Source organism: Nansenia antarctica (assembly GCF_963989245.1).
Source record: "Nansenia antarctica genome assembly, chromosome: 1".
NCBI lineage: Eukaryota > Metazoa > Chordata > Actinopteri > Argentiniformes > Microstomatidae > Nansenia > Nansenia antarctica.
This window is the reverse complement of record NC_137674.1, coordinates 39,083,698-39,107,080: the sequence shown is the minus strand read 5'-3', so window position 1 is coordinate 39,107,080 and position 23,383 is coordinate 39,083,698. Positions and strand designations below refer to the sequence as shown.

General features: G+C 43.1%; 3 protein-coding genes across 4 annotated transcripts; 2 read left to right on the top strand and 1 right to left on the bottom strand.

Annotated features, from left to right (window-relative positions):
• Nucleotides 1-413: 413 nt before the first annotated feature.
• Nucleotides 414-1,279, bottom strand: LOC308160211 (cocaine- and amphetamine-regulated transcript protein-like; the record flags this gene model as incomplete). The annotated part of the gene is made up of 3 exons (XM_080534117.1): nucleotides 414-521; nucleotides 913-996; nucleotides 1,151-1,279. The coding sequence occupies 3 exons, from the start codon at nucleotides 1,277-1,279 to the stop codon at nucleotides 414-416; spliced, it is 321 nt and encodes a 106-aa protein (XP_080390243.1).
• A 3,074-nt stretch (nucleotides 1,280-4,353) lies between these two features.
• On the top strand, nucleotides 4,354-7,784 carry yju2 (YJU2 splicing factor homolog). The gene is made up of 8 exons (XM_080550597.1): nucleotides 4,354-4,482; nucleotides 4,942-5,042; nucleotides 5,231-5,375; nucleotides 5,529-5,663; nucleotides 5,809-5,990; nucleotides 6,136-6,286; nucleotides 6,659-6,830; nucleotides 7,090-7,784. Exons 1-8 carry the CDS (start codon nucleotides 4,459-4,461, stop codon nucleotides 7,209-7,211), a joined length of 1,032 nt encoding a protein of 343 aa, XP_080406723.1. The 5' UTR covers nucleotides 4,354-4,458; the 3' UTR covers nucleotides 7,212-7,784.
• Nucleotides 7,785-9,182: 1,398 nt separating this feature from the next.
• Nucleotides 9,183-16,036, top strand: LOC308166094 (SH2 domain-containing adapter protein F-like). 2 transcript variants are annotated; one of them, XM_080540342.1, is made up of 8 exons: nucleotides 9,183-9,377; nucleotides 9,869-10,109; nucleotides 10,755-10,850; nucleotides 11,376-11,547; nucleotides 13,151-13,399; nucleotides 13,547-13,718; nucleotides 14,189-14,308; nucleotides 14,988-16,036. In XM_080540342.1, the coding sequence occupies exons 2-8, from the start codon at nucleotides 9,873-9,875 to the stop codon at nucleotides 15,172-15,174; spliced, it is 1,233 nt and encodes a 410-aa protein (XP_080396468.1). In that variant the 5' UTR covers nucleotides 9,183-9,377; nucleotides 9,869-9,872; the 3' UTR covers nucleotides 15,175-16,036. The 2 variants fall into 2 exon arrangements, with proteins under 2 accessions (XP_080396468.1, XP_080396467.1); XM_080540341.1 differs by having other exon boundaries at nucleotides 9,183-9,382.
• Nucleotides 16,037-23,383: the final 7,347 nt, after the last annotated feature.

The window sequence follows — 23,383 nt, the reverse complement described above, 5'->3', positions numbered from 1 at the left end:
GAAATCGACACTCTGCTCACTCACATGTTATGTCTATGATATCTCCACATACAGCACCTACACGCGTACACGCACGCACATACACGTACACACACACACACACACACACACACACACACACACACACACACACACACACACGCACACACACACCGGATCGACAGTGTGGCATATTAGGATTTCAAAAGGTAAGAATGACAATGACAAAGACAACGGTCTTATAAATAAGTAATTTATTGGTGGCATTGAACTTGATTTGGTCAAAATAGAGAGGACTGCAGAACGCATTGATGTCAGTAAAACAAATAACTTTAACCCATCTGGACACAGCGTCAGCTCCCTCCACCCATCCCCAACCTTCACCATTTTCTCTCTATTTTATTTCGTTTCCCCTCCTCTCCTGGTTGCTCTCCTCACAAACACTTGAGGATGTAGAAGTTGCATGCCGTCCCGCGGGGGCACCCACACAGCGTCCCAATGCGCGCGCCTTTACGCACGGCGCACTGCTCGCCGGCATCACACTGAAAACAAACAACATATTGACTCATTTATGATGATAAGGAGGAGGAGTGGGAGGCATCATAGTAAAATCGTCAATGATTGCGTCAAAAACACAGTAAAGCATTGTTGAATTTCTGGGAGAAATATTGGACTAGTTGTTTTTGAAAGCTGTACGTTCATCATCGCATTACACACCCGCGCGCACACACACAAACACACCACACACACACACACACACACACACACACACACACACACACACACACACACACACACACACACACACACACACACCTAACCCTAACACACATACACCATATACTTTGCTTCCAAAAAATACCTTTCTTTTTTCAAATTTGAAGCAGTGACAAAACGTTAATATCTTGTCTATAGACCCAATCGTATACTTACCGACGGAAGCCAGCCCAGTTTCTTTTCTGATGACGGCAACTGTTTGTTTTTCAGTTTCTCAAGGACTTCTTGTAACGCGTCAATCTAAAGGAAATGGGTAAAGAAATTGCTTTTTTTGTTTACTCACTCAAAAACATTATCTCAATAGCTGTGTCAAGATAGACACACACACACACACACACACACACACACACACACACACACACACACACTCTCAAAATCAAAGTCAAACCCTCACCAGATCCTTCTCTTGCTGGTTCTTCATTGAGAAGTCCAGAGCGCGAGTCTCCAACGACTCTTCCCCGTTGGTGAGACAGAGGTATGCGCAACAAGTTGCGGCGAGGAGCAGCGCGCTGCCGCTGGCCATGGTGCTGAAACGGTCGTCGGGTTGCAGCGGAACTCAGCGGGCTACCAGTGATGAAGGCCGGTCGGGTTAGGAGGGCTGTGTTGGTCAGGGAGAGAACGGAGGTCTCACTTTATAGATGCTGTTGACATCAGCTACTGAAATATTAATGGAAACTCTGTCATGAGCAACAAGACTCAACCGAACTGATTACATGCCCATGGGAAGTTCACGCAACGTTTCAAATGTGTTAATCGCACATGAAATGAAGGAGAAGATTAAACTAAACATGCATTCTTCTTGAAAAGGAAGGTATGCCTATATAGAACCATATAATTAACACATAGGCTATCTCTGTGCAAAGAACTTCTGTTAATCGTAACTCGCAGGTTTGATTTAATAGCGCCTCTTGGGAATCTTAATAATAGTCATAAATATATAATTCATTAAATATCAGTCAGACTCAGTACACGTCAGTATATGTAATTTCACATGTTTTTGCATGAGAACATGAGTAAGACATCTCTCATCTGACTCACCTATGAGTCATGATAATACACACATAGATCCCTCCGATTCTATTCAACATAAAGAAAAATACATACCATCAGGAAATGCAGAATTTCAAAGTGTATGGATTTCTATTACATTCCAACAAATTGGATCTTATCCAATGGGGTGGGAAGATATGTTGTACATGTATATGTTGTGTAATGTTGTATCCTCTTGCCACTTGTTTAATACATGCTGATGGTGATTTACATGCAACAAATGTGTTGGTTGCACTTGGGTTGGCAGGATATCTTGCTCATATTGAAACTTTCTTACCTGACTCATTATGCACTATAATTTAAACATTCAAATGTCAGCATTAAGAGAAATGTATAGGATCACATAACATTTTAAAAGAAAAGAAAGAAAGAAAAACAGTGGGATCATTTGAATCCGAGCAACATAATGCTCCAACACCCTGAAGCTTTTTTCTTTCCACTCCTGTCCAATTACCTGAGATCAGAGCCCTTGTTAACCCTGCCTTGTTGACACCCATCTATAATCAGGATCCAATTTCCTGCTGCATAACCTCTATATGTGTGTGTGTGTGTGTGTGTGTGTGTGTGTGTGTGTGTGTGTGTGTGTGTGTGTGTGTGTGTGTGTGCGCGCGCGTGTGTGTGTGTGTGTGTGTGTGTGTGTACCTAACACATGTACCTAACCTCTCATTTGTCCCAGGCTAATGCCTGTGGACATGGTGACCAGACCCTGACCCTATCCTGGTTTGAATCATACCTCACCAACCGACAACAGTTTGTCACCATTAACAATGTTCAGTCACCTCCATCCACTGGTCTCCAACGTGTCCCATAAGGCTCTGTCTTGGGCCCCCTGCTGTTTTGCAGCTAAATGCTCCCCCTTGGCCGCATTATCCTTGGTCTCAGCTACCACCTCTATGCAAACAGCACTCAAATCTACATCTGCATCAAACCTGACAGCTCACCTCCACTGAACACACTCAACCACTGCTTATAGTATAAAGTATAACAAACTGGATGCACTTCAGCTTTTTAAAACTCAACTTTGATAAAACAGAGGTTGTCCTCATTGTTTAAAAATCCCACATCCACACTGTCATAATTTCTGGCTCACCATTGAGGATGTGAAGGTCACTGCCTTCACACATGTCATTTACATTACATTATTTTTTGGCATTTAGCAGACACCTTTCTCCAAAGTGACTTACAACAAATACATTTGTCTAAGTAAGTGAAGTCATCTAACCATCAGTCATCACAAGAACAAGTATGCTATGGCCAGGGGCCATTGGCAGTCATAATACTAGAAGAATGAAGATTTTTTTTTTTTTTTTTTTTAGAGAAACTGTACAGGGGATGGAGTGTAGTAAACGGGCAGGTGGTTGAGGGCTGACCATTGCTTACAGGTAGGAAGGGGCTGTTCCCTTTGTCGCACAGTAGGCGAGCACCAGGGTCTTGAATCTGATGCGAGCTGCTATCGGGAGCCAGTGAAGGGTGCGAAGGAGAGGGGTGACGTGGAGAAATTTGGGGAGATTAAACACCAGACCGGCAGCAGCATTCTGGATGAGCTGCAGAGGTTTGATGGCGGAGGTGGGGAGCCCGGTCAGGAGTGCGTTGTAGTAGTCATGGTGAAAGATGACCAGTGTCTTGACCAAGAGTTGTGCTGCTTCTCGGGTGAGGAATGGACTTATCCTTCTAGTGTTGTAGAGGAAGAATCTGCAGGAGTGTGCTATTGCTGTGATGTTCACTGCACAGGATAAGTGGTTGTCAAGGATCACCCCAACGTTCTTGGCTGTCTAGGAGGAAGTCAGTTCTCTAGTGAGGTGGATAAGTCTTGGAGAGGGCAGGCTTTCCCAGGGAGGAAGAGTAGTTCAGTCTTGTTACGGTTTAGCTTGAGGTGGTGGTCTAATATCCAAGCAGAAATGTCTGCAAGACACGCAGAGACACGTGATGCTGCCTGTGAGTCAGATGGGGGAAATAGAGGAAGAGTCCTCTTTTACACAACCCTCTCATTTGAGACCCACATCAATAAAACATGACATCTGTCCTTTCACCTCAGGAACATTGCCCAGACATGCCCATTTCTCTGCTTTTGACTCATACATGCGTTCATCTCCTAGACTTAGCTGGCTAACTTATTGATCCTGCCTGTGAAGTGCCACCCGGGTGAAACAAATCAATCAACACTAGCAACTAACAGTGGTGTGTTCATGTGTATGCATATAAGCTTACATGTTTTCCTTTACAAGAGAATGTGTGTGTGTGTGTGTGTGTGTGTGTGTGTGTGTGTTTGTGTGTGTGTGTGTGTGTGTGTGTGTGTGTGTGCGTGCGTGCCTGTGTGTGTGCGTGCACGCCTGTGTATTTGTATTTATTTCTACAATTATACAATTGAAAATGATTAATGGGGATCCGCCCTAGGGATGACACATTGTGCCATTCTGAGGCATTTTGGAAGTGTCGAAATGTTGAATTCGCTTGCACCATCAACCCTGTAGGGGGCAGCAATCGCCCGACAGAAATTCCAAAGACGCAGAAACCGGAAGTAGATCAGACAGAACCGGAAGCCGTCGCCATACAAACAACGACATAGCAAGGAGCTCTGCAGCTAAGCTTCTCGTCAGTGTTTGTTTGTTGTTGTTTTGATCGTTTTAACCAGGGTTTTCACTCTAATCGACAATGTCTGAAAGAAAGGTCTTGAACGTAAGTAGCTACAATTTATACTACTTTTCAGCTTGCATAAAGCTGGCTAATGTTATGCTACATAGCTAGCCTCTTAACACACATGTACCGCAGCTCAGCTGTTTCAGTAGTTAGTACAAAACCGTGGAAACCGTTTAAGTTTCCATACGTTTTCCTGTATAATAGATAGTTATACATGTGATCTGTGGTATAATCACATTAGCCTACATGTAGTCGGCCAATCATAGAGCTATTTTAACTTGGTGAGAAGATATTTAAGGTGGTTTCAATATGTTTTTATAGTCATCATAACTTTTGTTTTATGCTGCCTGGAAAGTAGCCAACACAGTCATATGAACTACCCTCTCATTGGGAATCAATTAAATAATATGTCAATTACACTCGCAGCTTGATTGTATGACAGCTTACTAACTAGTCAACTGTATATCTAATGACGTTGCTCTGCTCTGTCTTCCATAGAAATACTACCCTCCAGACTTCGATCCCTCCAAGATCCCCAAGCTCAAACTCCCTAAAGACAGGCAGTATGTTGTCAGATTGATGGCTCCATTCAACATGAGGTATGTCAACGCAAATGGTTTCTTCTACACTTAATGTGTCCATACATACAGCAATCGCAGTCCAGTAAATAGCTTTCACAATGTTCTGTAACCCTGCTCTCTCTCTCTCTCTCTCTCTCTCTCTCTCTCTCTCTCTCTCTCTCTCTCTCTCTCTCTCTCTCTCTCTCTCTCTCTCTCTCTCTCTGCAGGTGTAAAACTTGTGGAGAGTATATTTACAAGGGGAAAAAGTTCAATGCCCGTAAGGAGACAGTCATGAATGAATTGTACATGGGACTGCCCATCTTCCGTTTCTACATCAAGTGCACACGTTGCCTGGCTGAGATTACATTTAAGGTGAGTGTCTCACTGCACAGTTCACCTAGGGCACTAATTAAGTGTACACATTCAGAACAAATGGAGAAATGGGAAAAATTGGAATAGTTTGTGCAGGCTCCATCTGTTTGTGTTCCTAACTGTGTGTGGTTGTGTGTGTTGTTTTATCTATAGACGGATCCAGAGAACACAGACTATGCCATGGAACACGGCGCCACACGGAACTTCCAGGCAGAGAAGCTGCTTGAGGAAGAGGAGAAAAAGATTGTGAGGGATAGGGAGGAGGAGGAACTCAACAACCCCATGAAGGTACACTATAACCCGTAACCTGAGAACATATTTTTCCTAATACCATTCTGTTATTAAGGCCCTCTGAGGTTATGGTGCTAAACTGAATCCAGACCATAACATGTGACTGATGATGATAATAACAATGAGGACTATTCTCAACCAGGTGTTGGAGAACCGTACACGGGACTCTAAGATGGAGATGGAGGTTATGGAGAATCTTCAGGAGCTGAAGGAGCTGAACCAGCGACAGGCCACGGTGGACTTTGAGGGAATGCTGGGCAAGTACCAAGAGCTGGAGCAGAGAGAGAAGGAGCGGGAGAAAGAGGAGGACGAGAGAGAGACCAAGTAAGTGAGAGAGAAACGAGGATAACAGCGTTATCAAATGAAAGAGAAGTGGTGAGGAAAACCATAGTAGTAGTATGAGAGAGGCTGAACTGGATCTGGGCCAAAGACTCGCTTTGAAACAATACATCACTTCTCTGTGTTACAGGGAGATGCTGGACCGAGCTCTGGTAAAGAGATTGAGGGACTCCGACTCTGACTCTGACCAGGAGAGGGAGAGCAGCAGCACAAGCCTAAAGAGACCCAGCACAGACAGACCTACAGACATACTGACCACAGCCAAACCCACAGACACACTGGTATGATTTACTCACAACACACACATACATACACGACAGAGTGGAATTTCTATTTAGTCAGTTATGGAAGTATTTAATTTCAATGATAGCAAATGGGAAGGTTATGTATCAATGGTTTCTCAATTAACAGAAAATGACATGCTTTTTACCACAACACTTTCCATTTTTGAATTGTAAATTCAAACCTCTTCCTGAAATGCCTGGATTGAAATTGAAATGTCCCCCAAGCCTAACAATACACAAACATGGGTGTACATCCTTAGTTGAGTGTACTTTGTTAGCCTGCTAAACCACTTCATTGATTGATCAGAGCATCCCTGTATTAACGTTAGAGTAGGGTATGATGAGACTTCGGTTGTTGTTTCCCTATAGGGACCCTCTGTGGTGGGAGTGAAGAAGGCCAAAGTAGAAAGCTGGGAGAGGAGTGTGGGAACCCTGGGGGGTGGAGGGGCCCTGGGAACACTGGTGGTGAGGAGGAAACCAGCGGCAGCTATCCCCAAAACTAGTCTCACAGGCCCCACTGCAGGTTCCAATTCACAGCCAGGTGAGACATCCTACCTCCTACTTTACCCGGTTCTGTTTTCATTCAGGAGATTATATGATGATTACAATAGGTTTCTCAAAATGTCGTTTCTCATAGTCGACCACTCAGTGAACCCATGTGAGTGCATTGATGCCTAAAAAAACAGTTTAGACAGTGGGTATTATTCACTAAATCATTAGTGTCACACTGTCACAGTAGTTTTAGATAACCTAATGTGTTCTGTCTTGTCTTTCTAACCATGGTATTTCTTACGTTGCAGCTTCAAAGGCAGTAGCTACCGCTGCTACCGTGGCAACAGTTGTTGCTAAACCAGTGACGACACAGAATGGATCATCTCTCAGCCTCCTTGGGGCGTATTCTGACAGCGATGACAGTGAATGAGGGAGAGAGAGTGTCTTGAGGTGCTTTGGCAAATCAAAATGCTCTCTTATGGACTTTTGCACAGAATTGTACATGATGTAGATGCATATGATGTAGGCTATGTTTATGCAGTCAAGATTAGAAAGCTCTCCTGAGGTCATATCTTTCCCCAAACTTTTCAAGAACAATCCCCTATCTAATGAAAAACATTCTACCCACCACCCATACCTAATCTTAGTATTATACATTTTGATAAAAAAAATCTGTGTTGCTCTACTCGATTAAGGTTCCCAAATGTTTCTTACATTCTCTCTGTGTTCTAATGACAAGCCCATGTCATTTTCAGGTGACAAATGAAATGGCTCTGTCTACTAAGGAATGATAGTATGGAGAGGTGTGTTGCAGGGTGTGTTATGAAGTGTTCCTCAATCATGGTCCTGGGGAGCAGGTTTTGTTTCTAGTGTATCTTTATATAATTAGCTCATCAAAGGTTGCATGCCCTAACCTGTGGGACATTGAGTTTAATTAAAGAACACTGGTGTAGTGTACCTTCATGTCAGTTGTAATTTAGTATGATCAAGTTGTGCTTAATAAGAGACTGACGCATAATGTGTTCAAATAAAGCTGCAGTTGAGCTATACCTTATAGTATAGCACAGTAACAAAACAAACAAAAATAATAAAACGAATAGAAACTCCTAGGAAAACATGCAGGGCAAACATGCAGCACACTAGCTCTGGGGTCATTTCAATAATAACAATCAAGTGACGTTGTCAACCACTCCACACAACCTCAACCTCGTTTGTCCATACAAGGGGTCTCTAATCTTCACAGTTCACTACTGGAACTAGAAGAACTACTCGTCCAATCTTCTTTTTTCTCCAACTCCTGTTCCTCAGGTGAGGTTTTCTACAAATGAAACTTGCTTTTAAACATTTTTGCAGTGGTCACTGGTCACACACACCCCTATTAATTTTCATTAGAAAAATATACTTTTCTTCACTTGCTTTGGTCAATGTTGAGACCAAACCTACACACGGTGACATTCACTAGCTGGCAGAGCGAGATGGCTTTTACGAAAGGCAAGCTGCAGACTGAGATTCCTGAGCGCAAGGACGAAGATGCAGAGGTCACCAGAGGCTGTTGATTCACCGAGATCTTTTAAAAATACTTGTGCTAAAAAAAAAAAGCTGTTTTATTAGAGTAGCCTACATACATTTTTCAATAAGTATATATGTTGTATTATAAAACGTGCTTGTATTTGTCTTTAATATTTTTTTCTTTAAACATTTATGAAATACGTTATATTTCGTTATTGTCGTTCAGAAAACACAGAGAGATAATGGATGGTCTCTGACATCATATCATAATGATGTCATTAAATAGTTTGGAGTTTCGTAGTGATGCCGATTCATCTCGTCATAGCCAGCAAATACTGCCTTCAAATAAGAGCAAGCTGGGCAAGACTGATAATTAATCAAATAAGCGCTACACATCAACTGTTCCGTCGGACGTTTGAATAATTGTCAATTAACACAAAGAGGTGCGCTACATGATTCATGGGGGACATGTTCAACGTAGCCTAGTACACTTGTTTCTGTAGGATTTGTTGTCGGCCGATCCACGGTTGTCCCACGCCACTCCCCTTTAATTTTCGCAAGCTCCGAGTGAAGTGAAGCTAGCTCTACTAGTTCACCTAGTGAAGTGAAGCTAGCTCTCATACTAGTTCACCTAGTGAAGCTAGCTCTCATACTAGTTCACCTAGTGAAGTGAAGCTAGCTCTCATACTAGTTCACCTAGTGAAGCTAGCTCTCATACTAGTTCACCTAGTGAAGTGAAGCTAGCTCTCATACTAGTTCACCGCCCAGGGAAGAGGCTAGCTCTCATACTAGTTCACCGCCCAGGGAAGAGGCTAGCTCTAATACTAGTTCACCGCCCAGGGAAGAGGCTAGCTATACAATAGCATTATAATCAGTTGATACCTAACGAGTCGATTCAGATGTTTACAACAATGTACATTTCAATGAAATGTGACAGATAGCTGGTTGGACGTCGAGAGAGTGGGAGGCTTGAAGTGGGGAAAGCTCGCCAGCTGCTGACGGCGTCGCATTTTGGGAATGTGAATTGAATTGATGGGGGGTGAACAACTCTCAACACAAGTGACTGGCTAGCTGGCTAACATCATACGTACGGTGAGTAGCTAACGACTTGTTAACCAGGGTTTACATGGCTTGTTACATAAATATGTCAAATCAAATGTTGAGCTCGCTAACCTGTTTATCTTGTAACAGATATCTATCTTATGAACTGTTCAGGTTCAACACGTCTGTAGCTAGCTAGAGTCTAGTAGTGTCATGTTACCCACCAAGTGTCAAACAATTAAGTAGCTAGCCTCTTTCCTTTTACTTTCACTATTGTTGGTGTTTGTGATTGCTCTCTGTGTTCACCTTCATCTTGTGGGGCAAAATGAAGACGATGATGTAGATTAATATTGGATGGGCACACATTCACTAGTATCATCACATCAGTAACTTGAGTACCTCATTTGCAGACCTCATCCTTTAATTCTCCCTGCTGTTAATAGATAGTTGGGAGCACCACTTTTATTTTATTGGTTTCTAATGTTGGGCTTCAGAAACTCCTGTATTGATCACCAATGATTTCTCTTCATCGCCCAGACCCATGGCAAAGTGGCTGAAAGACTACCTGAACTTTGGCAGCCGACGTGATCCCCCCCTACCTCCAAGGCCAGACTATACTGAAAGTGAGATACTGCGGGCCTACCGTGCCCAAAAAGACCTGGACTTTGAGGACCCCTATCTGAGCTCTAGTAAACAGCCCCAGAATGGTGGCTGCAGTGGGACAGTAAGCCTGCCTGTGTTCCTTGCCTTCGGTTCAGTCCTGCCCAACGGTGTGGAGGTAAGGATAGGTGGTGGTTTAAAAACTAAAGTGTGGCACAGACAGGGATTTGACCTGAACACAGAAACGTCTGCTAAATTCCATATTGAGTGGCCTCGGGTGGTCCTGTGGTCTAGCACTGCGGTCTACAGTGCACACATGCCCATGTCGGCATCGGTTCGAATCCGGCCCATGCTCTCTTCTCCTTACTTTCCTGTCCAGGGTATCCGCGGGGTCTTGAAAAGTATTACAAGTTGATAAATTAATTTGGGGAAAATCAAGACCCTTAATAAGTATTAAAAAGTCTTATCACGATTTTATGAGGTCTTGAATTTTGTAGATATTTTTCAGAATTAGACTCCAAAGAGTTTGAGTCCTAAAAACTTTGAGTAAAAGTTTGTGAATTTATTAGTTTTATTAAAAAACAAGATGAACCAGAAATTCTGTTATATGATAGTGGTCTAGTCTATTACAAACGAAAACTGTTAAGTTAAAGGTGTCACTGATGTAAACAGTTACAGCTCCAAGTGGTGGTGAGGTCTGGAAAAATATTGACAAGGTCTTTAAAAAGTCTTAGAAAGGTATTGAAATTAACCTCAAGATTCCTGTATATACCCTGCCTGTCTGTCTTCACCTAAAAAAAAAAATCCATATTGAATATTTCAGGTGAAGGTGGTATCGCCCAAGCACAGACTCATCAAAGTGGACTCGCAGGAGTTTGGGCGTTGTAAGATCTCCCCAGTGACCATCCAGGAGGAACTGGTAAAATGTTTGTCGCCATCTTCCGCTGTCCTTCCTCTTTCCTTCCTCTTTCTGTCTTATCCTTGCTCTTTTCCTATTCTCATCCTTCTTTTGTGCCTTCTTCATGATCTCTCTCTACTCCACCACACCATTCTAAGTCTCTCTCTCTCTCTCTCCCTCTCTCTCTCTCTCTCTCTCTCTCTCTCTCTCTCTCTCTCTCTCTCTCTCTCTCTCTCTCTCCCACACACACTTCTCTCAGAATACATCAGTATTCTCAGAGCCAATGAAATATTCAGATATAGCCATACATTTAATTAAGCTCATTGACCTACATTCACATGCCATGAACTTGCACTATGAGCACACACACACTCATTTGTTCAGAATTGGGTTAATGAAGTTGATGAGATTATGTACCCATTTTAACCTTGTGTTTTTCTCTTTCTATTGTTCTCTTCTCCCCCCCCACCCCTCTCTCTCTCTCTCTCTCTCTCTCTCTCTCTCTCTCTCTCTCTCTCTCTCTCTCTCTCTCTCTCTCTCTCTCAGGTGCTTCCCTCTACCCCTACAGTGGGTGACTCAGACACGGACTACTCTGACCCGTTTGACGCTCGCCCAGTCAAGGCAGACTGGCAGCCCAGTTCCAGCCCCACCCCCAGCCCCACCCCAGCAGACTGCAGCAGCTACATGGAGCCGTTCGAGGCTCAGAGGGTTATCACAGGTCAGTACCTACCTGGCCCAGAGGACCAGAGAGTCATCACAGGTCAGTGCCTACTAGGGGTGCAACGGTTCTCGGTTTTTTTACGGACGGTGCGGTTTGCGTTCCACGGCTCAATTCACTAGTGAACCGTGACGGTTTTCGGTTTATGCTGCGATTTGGCTGCGTTCGTAAATTAGCTCTGAGAGCGCCGCAACAGTTTGAGGAAGCCCCGGATTCCTACAAGTCTGCGGTGTGGGGTCATTTCGCTTTTCCCGTTGAATACGACAATAAGGGGGGGAAAACAGTGGACAGAAATATTACTGTCTGCAAGCTCTGCTTAAAGCGTGTGCCATATGCAAATGGTTGCACCTCTAACATGAACCAGCATATTCGCCGCTACCACTCAACGATACAGACAGCAGTCTCTCTCTGATGCGTTCGGACAGACGTACACTACCACTTCAGAGAAACACAAAAAAATAACCAATGCAGTGGGGATGTTCATTGCAAAGGATTTGCAGCCCTTTTCGGTGGTTGGAGATTTGGGTTTTCGAAATCTGATAAAAACTCTCGAGCCCCGTTACAGTGTCCCCTCCCGTACATCATTCAGCACCAAAATAATCCCCGGTATTTACCAAACAACGCATAGAGGCATTGAAGACGATTTGGCAAAAACACAGAGCTTTGCACTGACTACGGAGGGTTGGACCTCCCGGGCAACGGAGAGTTACCTCACTGTCACGGTCCACTACATGTCACCGGATTGGGAGATGAAGAGCGCAGTACTGCAAACTCGTCCACTATACGAAAGCCATACCAGCGCGCACCTAGCAGAGGAACTAACAAATGCAGTGACTGAGTGGAATTTGGAGAGGCCAAACATAACAATTCCCGTAACAACAGACAACGCAGCAAATATCGTAAATGCGATCCATGAAGCTGGTGGACTGGGGCTACAGATCGGCTGCTTTGCGCACGTCGTAAATCTCGCCGCCAAGAAGGCAGTGGCAATAACCCCAGTGTACAGCCTCCTGGGTAAGATCAGACATGCAGTCACTTTCTTCCACAAAAGCACCACAGCCCACCATATTCTGACAATTAAACAAGATATGTTAGACTTACCAAAACACAAATTAATCCACGATGTCGCAACTCGTTGGAATACAACACATGACATGTTGGAACGCTATGTGGAAAGTGTTACTTTTGTAGTGTGAATTTGTTTTCCTCCTGTTTGTATACGGGCTACCAGCTGTCAAGGCTAAAGTGCACTTTTACTTTCGAAAGTGTTTATTTATTTTTGGACATTTGAAAGTGTTTTTTGTTTATATACAATTATATATACATTATATACATAACATATACATGTGTATGTTAAAGTTCCATATTATGTATAAGCAAAATAAAGTAAAGTAACAGTTTGTAAATAAATAGTAGCATTTGTTTCTGAACCGAACCGTACCGAAAACCGTGACCCAAAATACCGAACCGTACCGAACCGTGGGCCAACTGAACCGTTGCACCCCTAGTGCCTACTGCCTTGTCTCTCGTGGGGGGGAGACCACTGTCTGGCTCACATTGATAGATACATAGACTAACTGATTTGTGTATGTTCTGTGTGCAGAACTACAGCAGGGACCTGAGAGAGGCAGGCCCAGTGTCGGGGTTGGAGATCAGCTGTATGACAACCCCTACGAGGAGAGTAACCGGCACTGCCATCGGGGGGCGGTGGCGTCTTCACAGGAGGGAGAGGGCAGATTAACCCAGCCAGAGGGCAGGGAGAGCAGGCTGCCACAAGATGACGAGAGGCCTGCCGATGAATACGACCAGCCCTGGGAGTGGAAGAAGAACAACATCTCTAAGGCGCTAGCAGGTAATTTGATGAGATGTGTTGTGTGTTATTTTGGTCTGAGGCATTCCGTAGATTGTAATTCAAGCCATGTTATAAGAAGTCAAGCTGGGCCTGTCTTTGTATCACATGACGTGACATCTGTCTTTCTCTGTGTGTGTGTCTCCCTAGTTCAGTTTGAGGGTGTGGAGTGGGAGCGTTCGCTAGCCCATTCAGAGTCGACTAGACTGCCCAGGACCAGCCCCACAGACACAGGGGGCTCAGCCAGCCTTCGTAGGCCTGGTGAGACCCCCCCTATCCTGGGGGAAAGAGTGGATCCCTTCCTGTCCCTGGAGCGACAAGTGTATGTGTCCATCCTCAGACAAGGGTCAAACTCTGGTTGCCTCTCAATAGTTTAAAGTGGCTTAAAGGGATAATTCTCCCAAATTACAAAATCACATATTTGCTTCCTCCAATTATTAGATGTTGTCATTTAGGTTAACTATCCCTTTAATAATCTCCTTGACACAGCTCCTCTGCAGTGATGTGAGAAGACAGGATAGGTGAAAACGAATCTCTCCATCTCTCCATCTTTCAAAGAAGAAATTATGCATTTAAAAGGAATTCGATAAAATGCAGCCTTTTTTATCATGTTGCTGTGTATCACAACATGTAATATGTCCCCTGGTTTTCTGTCACACAAAAGATTTCCCCTGGTTGTGAATTATTTAGTAATAGGCCCAGGCTGTGAGTCACACTGTAATATGTCCCCTGTCTGTGTGCCTTGCTGTAATATTAACCCTAGCTGTGTATCACGCTGTAATGTGTAACCAGGTGGTACCATGGTGCTCTGAGTCGGCCGGAAGCAGAATCTCTGCTGACGTTGTGTAAGGAGAGTTCCTACCTGGTCAGGAACAGTCAGACCTGCCGCAACGACTACTCTCTCTCCCTCAGGTACGCTCAAACAGTCCCCTAACCTGGTGGTGTCTGTGACCGTCTCCTTCCCTTTCTATGGACTGCTTGCTGTTTGTATCCATAGTTTCTTAAAGAGAACAGTTGTTAGTGAAAGGCTTAATTTAATATTTGTTTACCCTGTCTGTTCCTCTGTCTGTCCCTGATGTTTCATCCAGCTGTAATAGCTGACTGTAGCTGTTCTATTAGACCTCCTATTCTCTCTCTCTCTCTCCGCTTTCTATAATTAGAACAACATGGCACATCTCTTAAAGGGGAGGTCTATGTTTTCCTCAGACACAGACAACCCTTTATGAATAATCAGTAGTTTTTAACTGCTGTTGGCTCTCAGGGACGCTTAGCTTATATGCCTTGTACAGCCTAGTTATTTCATACACAGAATTCAGTGTTGGGTTATTGTGTTGTTTTTTTAGGGCTGTGTTCTCACTAATTGAAGTTATTTCATGACTGTAACAGGCCTCAATGACCCTTTACAGTCATTAAATATCATGATGCATACCAACACTTCTGATGTTAATGATGCACAACACAACCCATTGGCTTCTGTCACAAAAAAAAATGTTTTTAGATTAGTCATAATACACACAGAGCATCACACCCTCTATGATGCATCAGGCCTCCTATGATACTAGTAACTCTCTCTTCTCTATCCTTCTCTCAGGAGTTGTCAGGGCTTCATGCATATGAAGTTCACTCGGTCTGCAGACAGGTTTTATGTCCTTGGGGAGAACAGCCCCCCATTCTCATCTATACCAGAGGTCATTCACTATTACACTACCCACATGCTGCCTATCAGAGGGGCAGAACACCTCTCTCTGCTCTACCCTGTTATAGTGCAGACCCTCTGACACACCACACTGACCACACACACACACACACACACACACACACACACACACACACGAACCCCTTGTGCTACTGAATCCTCTGGTCGGACTCTTACCTGCCCCCTGCTCACCTGTCTCTGACTCGGGATGAAAGACTGTCTCCAGTTGGACTCACCTTACTATGAACAGTGGAGCATTTGGTGCCATCATTCCTCCCTCTCTACCAACGGGCCTATACTGGTCTGACTGCACTGGCTGCTCCGCCCCACAGACCTGTGCTTTTGGACCAGCATTGTTACTGAAAACCTGTATTATGCTGTCAAAGAACCCCAAGGGTACCGGACACCACAGATCAAAGATCAACTTACCTACTCTAAATCCACTAGGGAGGATATACTAAACTGACCGTAGGTCTCCATCTAGGGGCAACTGTTTTGGATACCTGTGTCGTGCTCAGGCCCTATTGGATAGTACCTGTATTCAAATTTGATGGTTTGATTCACTTTACTGTATTATTGCCCAAAGAAACAGTATTATTGTTGTTACATGTCAATCTAATACAATATACTGTACGTCCCCAGGCTATCTATTAACAGTAGATTTGTCCCCCAACAGAATAGAGGCCTATGAATGTTACCTGTTACTGTCTGCTTATGAAGCTGTAGCTGACTGCCTACTGTGTATTACTCTGCTGTTGCTGTGTTAGGGGCTTTAGGCAGTCACAGGGTTACTTTGTCAAATAAAGGTGCATTTAGCTTTAGCACTGTAGGAGCCTCTCATAGAATTAAACAGTATAAACTAATTAAAGCAATTTGTGTCATAAACCATTGCTTTAGGTTTATGAACAGATGAATAATGATTTATTAACTGAAATCTCAGTAGATAAGGTAACTGTGCTGTTTGTACGATTTTCTCATCTCCTTTGAAAATAAAAGTGTGATTTTGTTTTTAAACAACTGGTGCTCATTTCTTTCTTTGATACATTGACATGATACCGCCAAATATCGACAAAGAGACTATTTAGGTAGAACTAATGGCCATTTATTTGAATCGACACCAGTCAGAAGGTCAATGTAATAGAAGTAGCAGCTTGTCCAGGGGCCCGTTCCACTAAGCGCGATTAACTCTGATCCAGGTTTAAATATGCTTGCGGTCGGTTCCATCAATGTGGCTCAAATAATTCGCTGCTTGGTCTGAGTAATTCTGGTCCCGAGCAGACTTACAGGCTGGTTTAGGTAATGTGTGCGTCAAAAAAGGCTCACTGGCGGAAACTACATCCCCAACGACAGTTCCTCAAGTGTCTTTTAGGAAATATTAGTTCCCACTTCACACGAGATAGACAGATAGTTTGACTGTGTGATAGATAATTTGATATTTTGAAAGTGTGATCGATCGATAGATAGATAGTTTGATTGTGTGATAGGTAACTTGATATTTTGAAAGTGTGATAGATAGATAGATTGATAGATCAATACATTAAAAAGTGTAAACAAAATCAACAATCAATCAGGTGCATAAAATGCTGTGCAGGTAGCAGTGAGATGGAATACACTGTCATACACACCGTCTATGTCTCACTGCTACCTGCACAGCATTTTATGCACCACCTGACTACTACTTGAACTTGTGCAATATGGTACAGATATGGAGCAGTACATATGTTTCAGTAGAAGTAGTGTTCAAGTAATCAGGCAGTATGTAGGCTAGTTAGTTATAATATATTATTAATGCAGTGGGGTTGGTTTGGGGGAGACAGATGAGGGGCAGGTGGAGCAAACAGGGTTGAGAAAACGACAGGAGGGACAGCAAACACAAGGGGGGTAGGGGGGGGGGGCTTGGTGGTGGGACGCAAAGTAAAAAATGAAAGTAAAATGGTTGTGACGATGTGATGGTTTGTAGCCTGCTGCTGATATCACCACAGTAGTAAATATGTATTTATTAAAATATGAACATATAACAATAACTGGGGCTAGTATGACCTACGCATTTAATCGGTCTGCAATATCTTGCCAAACCATTTCCCTCGCCTTGTTAATTGCGGCAGTATTGCACTATTTTACATCCTATTTTTGGTCTTCATAAAGATCAATAATTAGGAGTGCTGCGCAAAAAGAGTGCAGTATCTTCATTTCGACAGTTTGACTCTTCAGGGCTCTTTATGTCTGCGTGCACGCGCCCATATCATGGATTTCGAAGCCGGTGTTCTGTGAACACTCATGACACAACTTAAGCCTGATCCTCGTTCGAGGAATCACCTGAGGCTTGAATTCCAATCCCGAGTTGCCTGATCGCAGGATTATTTTTTTTATCACCGATATACTAATCAACGTTCGTGGAATAACCCCCTGGTAATTATATGTCTGTGTATTCCATCAGTTATGAACCTCGTAATAAATAGCAATTGTTGTTCACCTCACGTCAATCAATTGTAGAACCGCGTCACATGATACTATAGCAACCGCCAGTGTCGGTGTCAGCGCGTGGGTTTCCACCTATTGAGCACAAGGCAGCGACAGGTAGGGTTGCAGTCGGAATGTGCTACATGTCGCCTTTTTAGCTTGAAATCTTTAATTGTAGTAGGCTTATATTCGTATGATATTTGTGAATTGTATTCTTATGGAAGGCATATCTGTTCCCTTGCATTGGAACGTGTAAGTTGACCCTACAACTCAATTACCGACGACAAACAATGCAATGGTCAAATACCTCCGTTGTTAAATATGTATTGGCCTATCATTTGGATTACATATAGAGGCCTATTTGAAAAATGTATTTCGCAAATTAATTCATGAGTAGATCTTTTAATTGCTTTTAAAGTCAATAATGTCTTGGAAGTGTTTCCCATTGAAGAACAGTTGTGTCTAGGAGGAGATATGTAAAGGAAATAGTTTAAACCGTAACATAAGTGTTCCCCTTCAGCATCTCCTGTATCCATGGCTACTAGGATAGAGCAGCTTGCACGTGCCAAACCCAATCTGCTCAGATTCCCTGACCGGTACATTAACAAATTGACTCTTTGCCTGTGTGTGCCTCTGTGTTTGTGCTTTAATGCGCATGAGGGAATGGGTGTGTGCGATGCCTACAGCAATAAGTCACTTTATATGATCCCCCAGTAGTGGGTAGTAAGGATTGTCTTACCCCATAGTGGGTAGTAAGGATTGTCACATTGCTCATGTCTGGCACTCTTATGAAAAAGAGTTTGATATTTACTTGTACTATTCAAACATGAGCTCCATCATCTTTTGTTTGTATGTTATATTGTCTTTGTTATATTTGGGTTTGACATTATTGACTGTCTGATGTGTTGGCTTGTGCTGTCAAAAGCTGCGTTCGTAAATTTGCTCTGGAAATCTGATCAGCACTCATGGAATGCCTCTTCTCCAATCAAATTAATTATCATCAAATTACCCCAGTGTGCACTCTGGTGCTCTCAGAGCGAATTTACGAATGCACCCAAATATTCACTGTGGACATGACTAAAGCATGATCTGACCTTATGTATCTTATTAATCTCTATAGTCGGTCAGTCTATTGGCTGGATGACATACCACAAGAGAAAAGTGGCTCTACTACCACCTTTGGTAAGATGAGGACTATATCTCTCTCCTACTTCTCCCTCCCCCTGTCATGTCCTTTTTTAATGATACCTTCTAATGGTTCTGCGTTGTAGAATTGACACCTCACTGGTCCCAGCTGTGCGGAAGAAAGCATCTGAATTCTGGTTTTGAACAGAGCAGGTGAGAGAGCTTCATCTATGTATGGGTGAGTGTGTGCTTACCAAGTATCTACCATGTATCTATCTGCTATTTTAGCATTCATCCATTCATGCATTCAATCTTTCCATCTATTCTTCTACCCACTGTTTTCCTCCCTCTCGCCCCTGCCCCCACTCTTTCCTCCTCTTCTTCTATTCCTACTCACGTTATCCTCTTCTACCTCTTGCCCCCTCTTCTCTTTTCCCTCTTCCCCTCTCTCCTCAGACCATCTCCAGTATGGGATGTGAGTGTGGCAGCTCTGACCGCCTCTCCCTCTCGTAGAGTTTGCTCTCTGGCCTTGGCTCGCCTGCCCACTGCCGGCTGGCAGCCTGATCGTCCTCTACTGGCCACTGTGAGAACTACACACACCAGATTAGCAATGTCTTCAGATTGTAGATTCAATCATTTGAAAATGATTGTATTGTATTGTAAATGATTAATATCATAGACAATCTTCACAGATAATTGTTTGCTGTTTCCAAAAGGCCTACTTGGAGAGTGTGATTTCAGACTTTGTCACCGTTCATCATCAGGCATATATGAGTCATGACTATGCCTATAGTGCCTATGCCCCATCATGGGGGCTGGCCTACCTGCTACTCACTGCCCTCCAACCCCCTTTACTCCACTGTAGTTGAGCAAAGCGGTGCAGAAAGCAGTGGCCAGCCCCAGGATCTGTCAGTTATCTCGGCCCAAGAGAAGACTGGGTCTCCACTCCCCCCATGGCTCCAAAACCTCCCTTGCAGCTCCCCATCCCATGACAGCATCCTCACGAGTACAGCTCCTCGCCAGTGAGACAATCATTGCAAATCTCAAATGATATATACCGTATATATAGTGTCTGACTACCTTAGAGCTATAATAGAGTTATAATTATTATCCATATAGTGCACTAATTTTGGTCAGAATAGTCTATCCTTTTAGTTTTAGACTTACAATATCACTGTACAAGTACCCTAACCCTAACCCATATGATTATCTCTAAAGAATTCATGGTTTTAGTTGTTTACCTCTTTGATGATAACCTAAAATGAGACACTTTCTATTTTTCCTCCCTCTCTCCTCAGTCCCTAAGTCTGACCACCCCAAGTATGCGGCAGACCGCCCTGTGAGCTGGCCTGTTCCAGGGTTTGTGAGAGAGGCAGTGGCCAGTGAGAGGGTCCAGGTGCTTTCACATCCCAAACAGAGGACGCCGCTTTTTCAAGGCTACAACCCCTACACTGTTAGCTTAGCCGCCCGTTCTGCTAGTGCCTCGCCACGGCTGCATGAGCTCTGTCTACCCCTGCCCCGCAAGTGCAAGGAGAAATAGATGACTGCAAAATATGACGGACCATTCCATCCCTATTTTCTGGTCCTTATGAAGAACAATCCACTCCAAGAATCCAATCTACTCCCCCAATAAACCTTTTTCAGGTATACCCTGTATGTAATTTCTCTTATCATAACCACAAACATCTTCTTGAATGGTAAACCAAAAATGTTATGTTAAGAAAGGGTAGAGTTATGGGTCGTCTCAAAGCTCCCTTCTCTCAACCTTTCAGTATGACGAAGCCTGAGACTCACCTCTCTCACACTTTCTGCCTGCATCCATTTCAGATACTGTATGTATGTGTCTCCTTTCTACAGTATGTCTTCTGTACGGCTATTTCCCATATCTGTCACACTGGAATAAAGAACACATCTCTCTAAAATATGTGTGTTTGCATGGGTCTGCGTCTGTGTCCAGTCACACTGCCTTTCATGTCTATAGGGCTCATTTGCCATACAGATATCAGATCAGTCATTTTAATCTTTAAATCTTAATTCAAACCTCAGATGGAACATATTCTGCTGTGGAACACCAGATGCACTGTTAACTATGCCCCTAATGGCAGCATAGTCTCCTTGCAAAACAAGCATTAAAATTGTTTTGAGAATTGAGACCTTAATTGTGTACCTACAGTATTTTTCTGGTAAGAAACCAAATATTGTCATCCCAATTGTATTTTGCTTAATGTCCAATGTGCTGTAGATACAAGTGTTACACTTATATAACTTTAAGTAGAAGGTTCTCTACTCTAATTTGATGTGCTGCTTTCATGCTAGCTAGCAAGCAAATGCTGAAAAATGTTAGCTTTGTAATGGCTGCCAGGTATGGGGAGGGTTGTAACACTTTTTAAATGATGATATTCAGTATAACAGCACTCCCTCTCGTGTGATATTGCTTAAATAAAGTATGAACAACATGAACAAGTGCACTCTCTCTCGTCTCCCTCAGTTATGGCAAATGTAGTCTCTTTTATACAACAGTTCTACAGTGCAATTTATTAGGCCCCTCTCTCCCACACAATTATTTGTGCTAGTTTCCTGGATTTTTTACATGTTGTTCATAATAAACCAGCACAAGAAATGAAAATAATTGGAACATTTGATAAAACAAGACAAATTCAGACAATGTCATGTTTATGAAATCTTAATAAACAAATACAGTAGCCTTACAAAGTCTAAAAGAAAATTGGGCCCCATCAACAGGACTCAGCCCCTTGGTCAGCAGCAGAAAGACCCTTGGTCATCATCTTATATACAGTGCATTGCTCATAGATGGCTATCATGTTATACAGGACATTTTTTTTTGAGGGACCCCCAATTGTTGTATTTGTATTGTAAATTGTAATTAATAATAATAATAATAATAATTATTATTATTATTATTATTAATGTACCTGGTTATGTTACAGTAGAGAAACAAAAATCTGTTACCAAAACTGTAAAGTTGCAAAGTAGGCCTATCATCCTTATCAGGCCTTATGTTACAACATTTTGTTGTTTCAAAAATAGAGATTTGAAAGTACCAGTAGGCTAATGTCGCCCCCCCCCCCTCCCCCCCGCCTAAATCTACTGGTGTTTTTGTACCCCCCCCCCCCCCCCCCACCATGACCACACACTGTACATACTTGATGTTTTGTCCCCCCGCCCGAACTACCCATTGTACATATTATATGTCTGTCCCCCTGCCCGAACTACCCACTGTACATACTTTGTGTTTTGTCCCCCGCCCCCACCTGTGGTGTATGTCCCCACCTGTCCTACCCGCTGTACATACCTTATGTTTTGTTGTATTGTTCTTCCCATGTTGGATGTATGTTTATCTTGTAGATAGTACTAGTTATTTGTCTGTATTATCTTGTAGATAGTACTAGTTTTTTTTGTCTGTCTTACATGTAACGATGAATTGAGAATCAAGGACCCCAATTGAAATAAGCCAGTGGCTTTCTTGGGTTTTTATCCTGTTAGTTGACCTTGTATGTAATATGTACTTTCATGTACCTACTTCTGCAAATCTTCTAATAAAGTTTTCAATCAATCAATACCAGATACGATGTTGTATGCACATATTTTGCTACCAGGGTTGCCAGACGGAATTGACATTTTCCAGCCCAACCAGTCTAAAAGCTGCCGAATCCACCCGTCCAGTGTGACCAAAAGTAGCCCAATCTGGCAACACTGCGTTCTTACATGCAGCTTGTGTGAACACAGCTCCTTCCATCAGCGCTCGCCTCCCGCTTGCAGACTCAAGTTAACGGGTGGCCAATCAGATCACAGGGGGGGCGGGTGCCACCCGTGTCACCCCTGTAGCTTCGCCCCTGGATACATGGCAAAGTCTCTGACTCGCTCTGTCCATATCACTGCACAGAGGAGGATCCTATCCAGGTGAGACTGGTGGCAAACATGGACCTCGTCTCATCCACGCTCTGGACCTGCCTGTGGGGATGGGGGAGGGGTCTGGCCTCAGGTAATACAAGTAAAGGGAAGTACTTTTTCACAGAACTCTTACAGGTGTCCTGTCAGATAATGTCAGTCAAGTGTTTGTATAGTCTTCCCGATCTGACAGAAAGTGCGTTATTAACGTTGAGTCTAATACAAAATTATAGTGGCTTACACTTATGTGGTCCTGGTGAGTGACTAATTACGGTTATTGATTATTATACCATTAATATTAATGTTATGTTACTCAACTCCAGCAAATATGATTAATTACTACTTCAGTGATGTGTAATGATTGTCAACCATGTTTAACCCTTGTTCATCACATTTTGTAAATATTATAATAGTGATTTTGATATTCCCATGCACTTTACATTGGCTGAAATATTATCATTATGTATTCAAAATATATTTTTCTATTAATTTAAGACATTTCTGATGCTTGCAGATGACATATTGATTGTATCTGTAATTTAATATCATTTCAGTGACAAATTGTGATAACATCAATTAATGTTAGAGCATTCTTAAAAGTGCAACTCTTCAAATGCAAATGCATGACATGTACGTGACAGTATGTAAGCTATCATCAATATGTCCATAGATAGAGGGGGAACACTATCTGATAAGGGAGCACACTGACATGCCCCCGCTACTCTGTTGTGGCATAGCCTACACTCTCCGTGTGTTTGTGTGTGTGTGTGTGTGTGTGTGTGTGTGTGTGTGTGTGT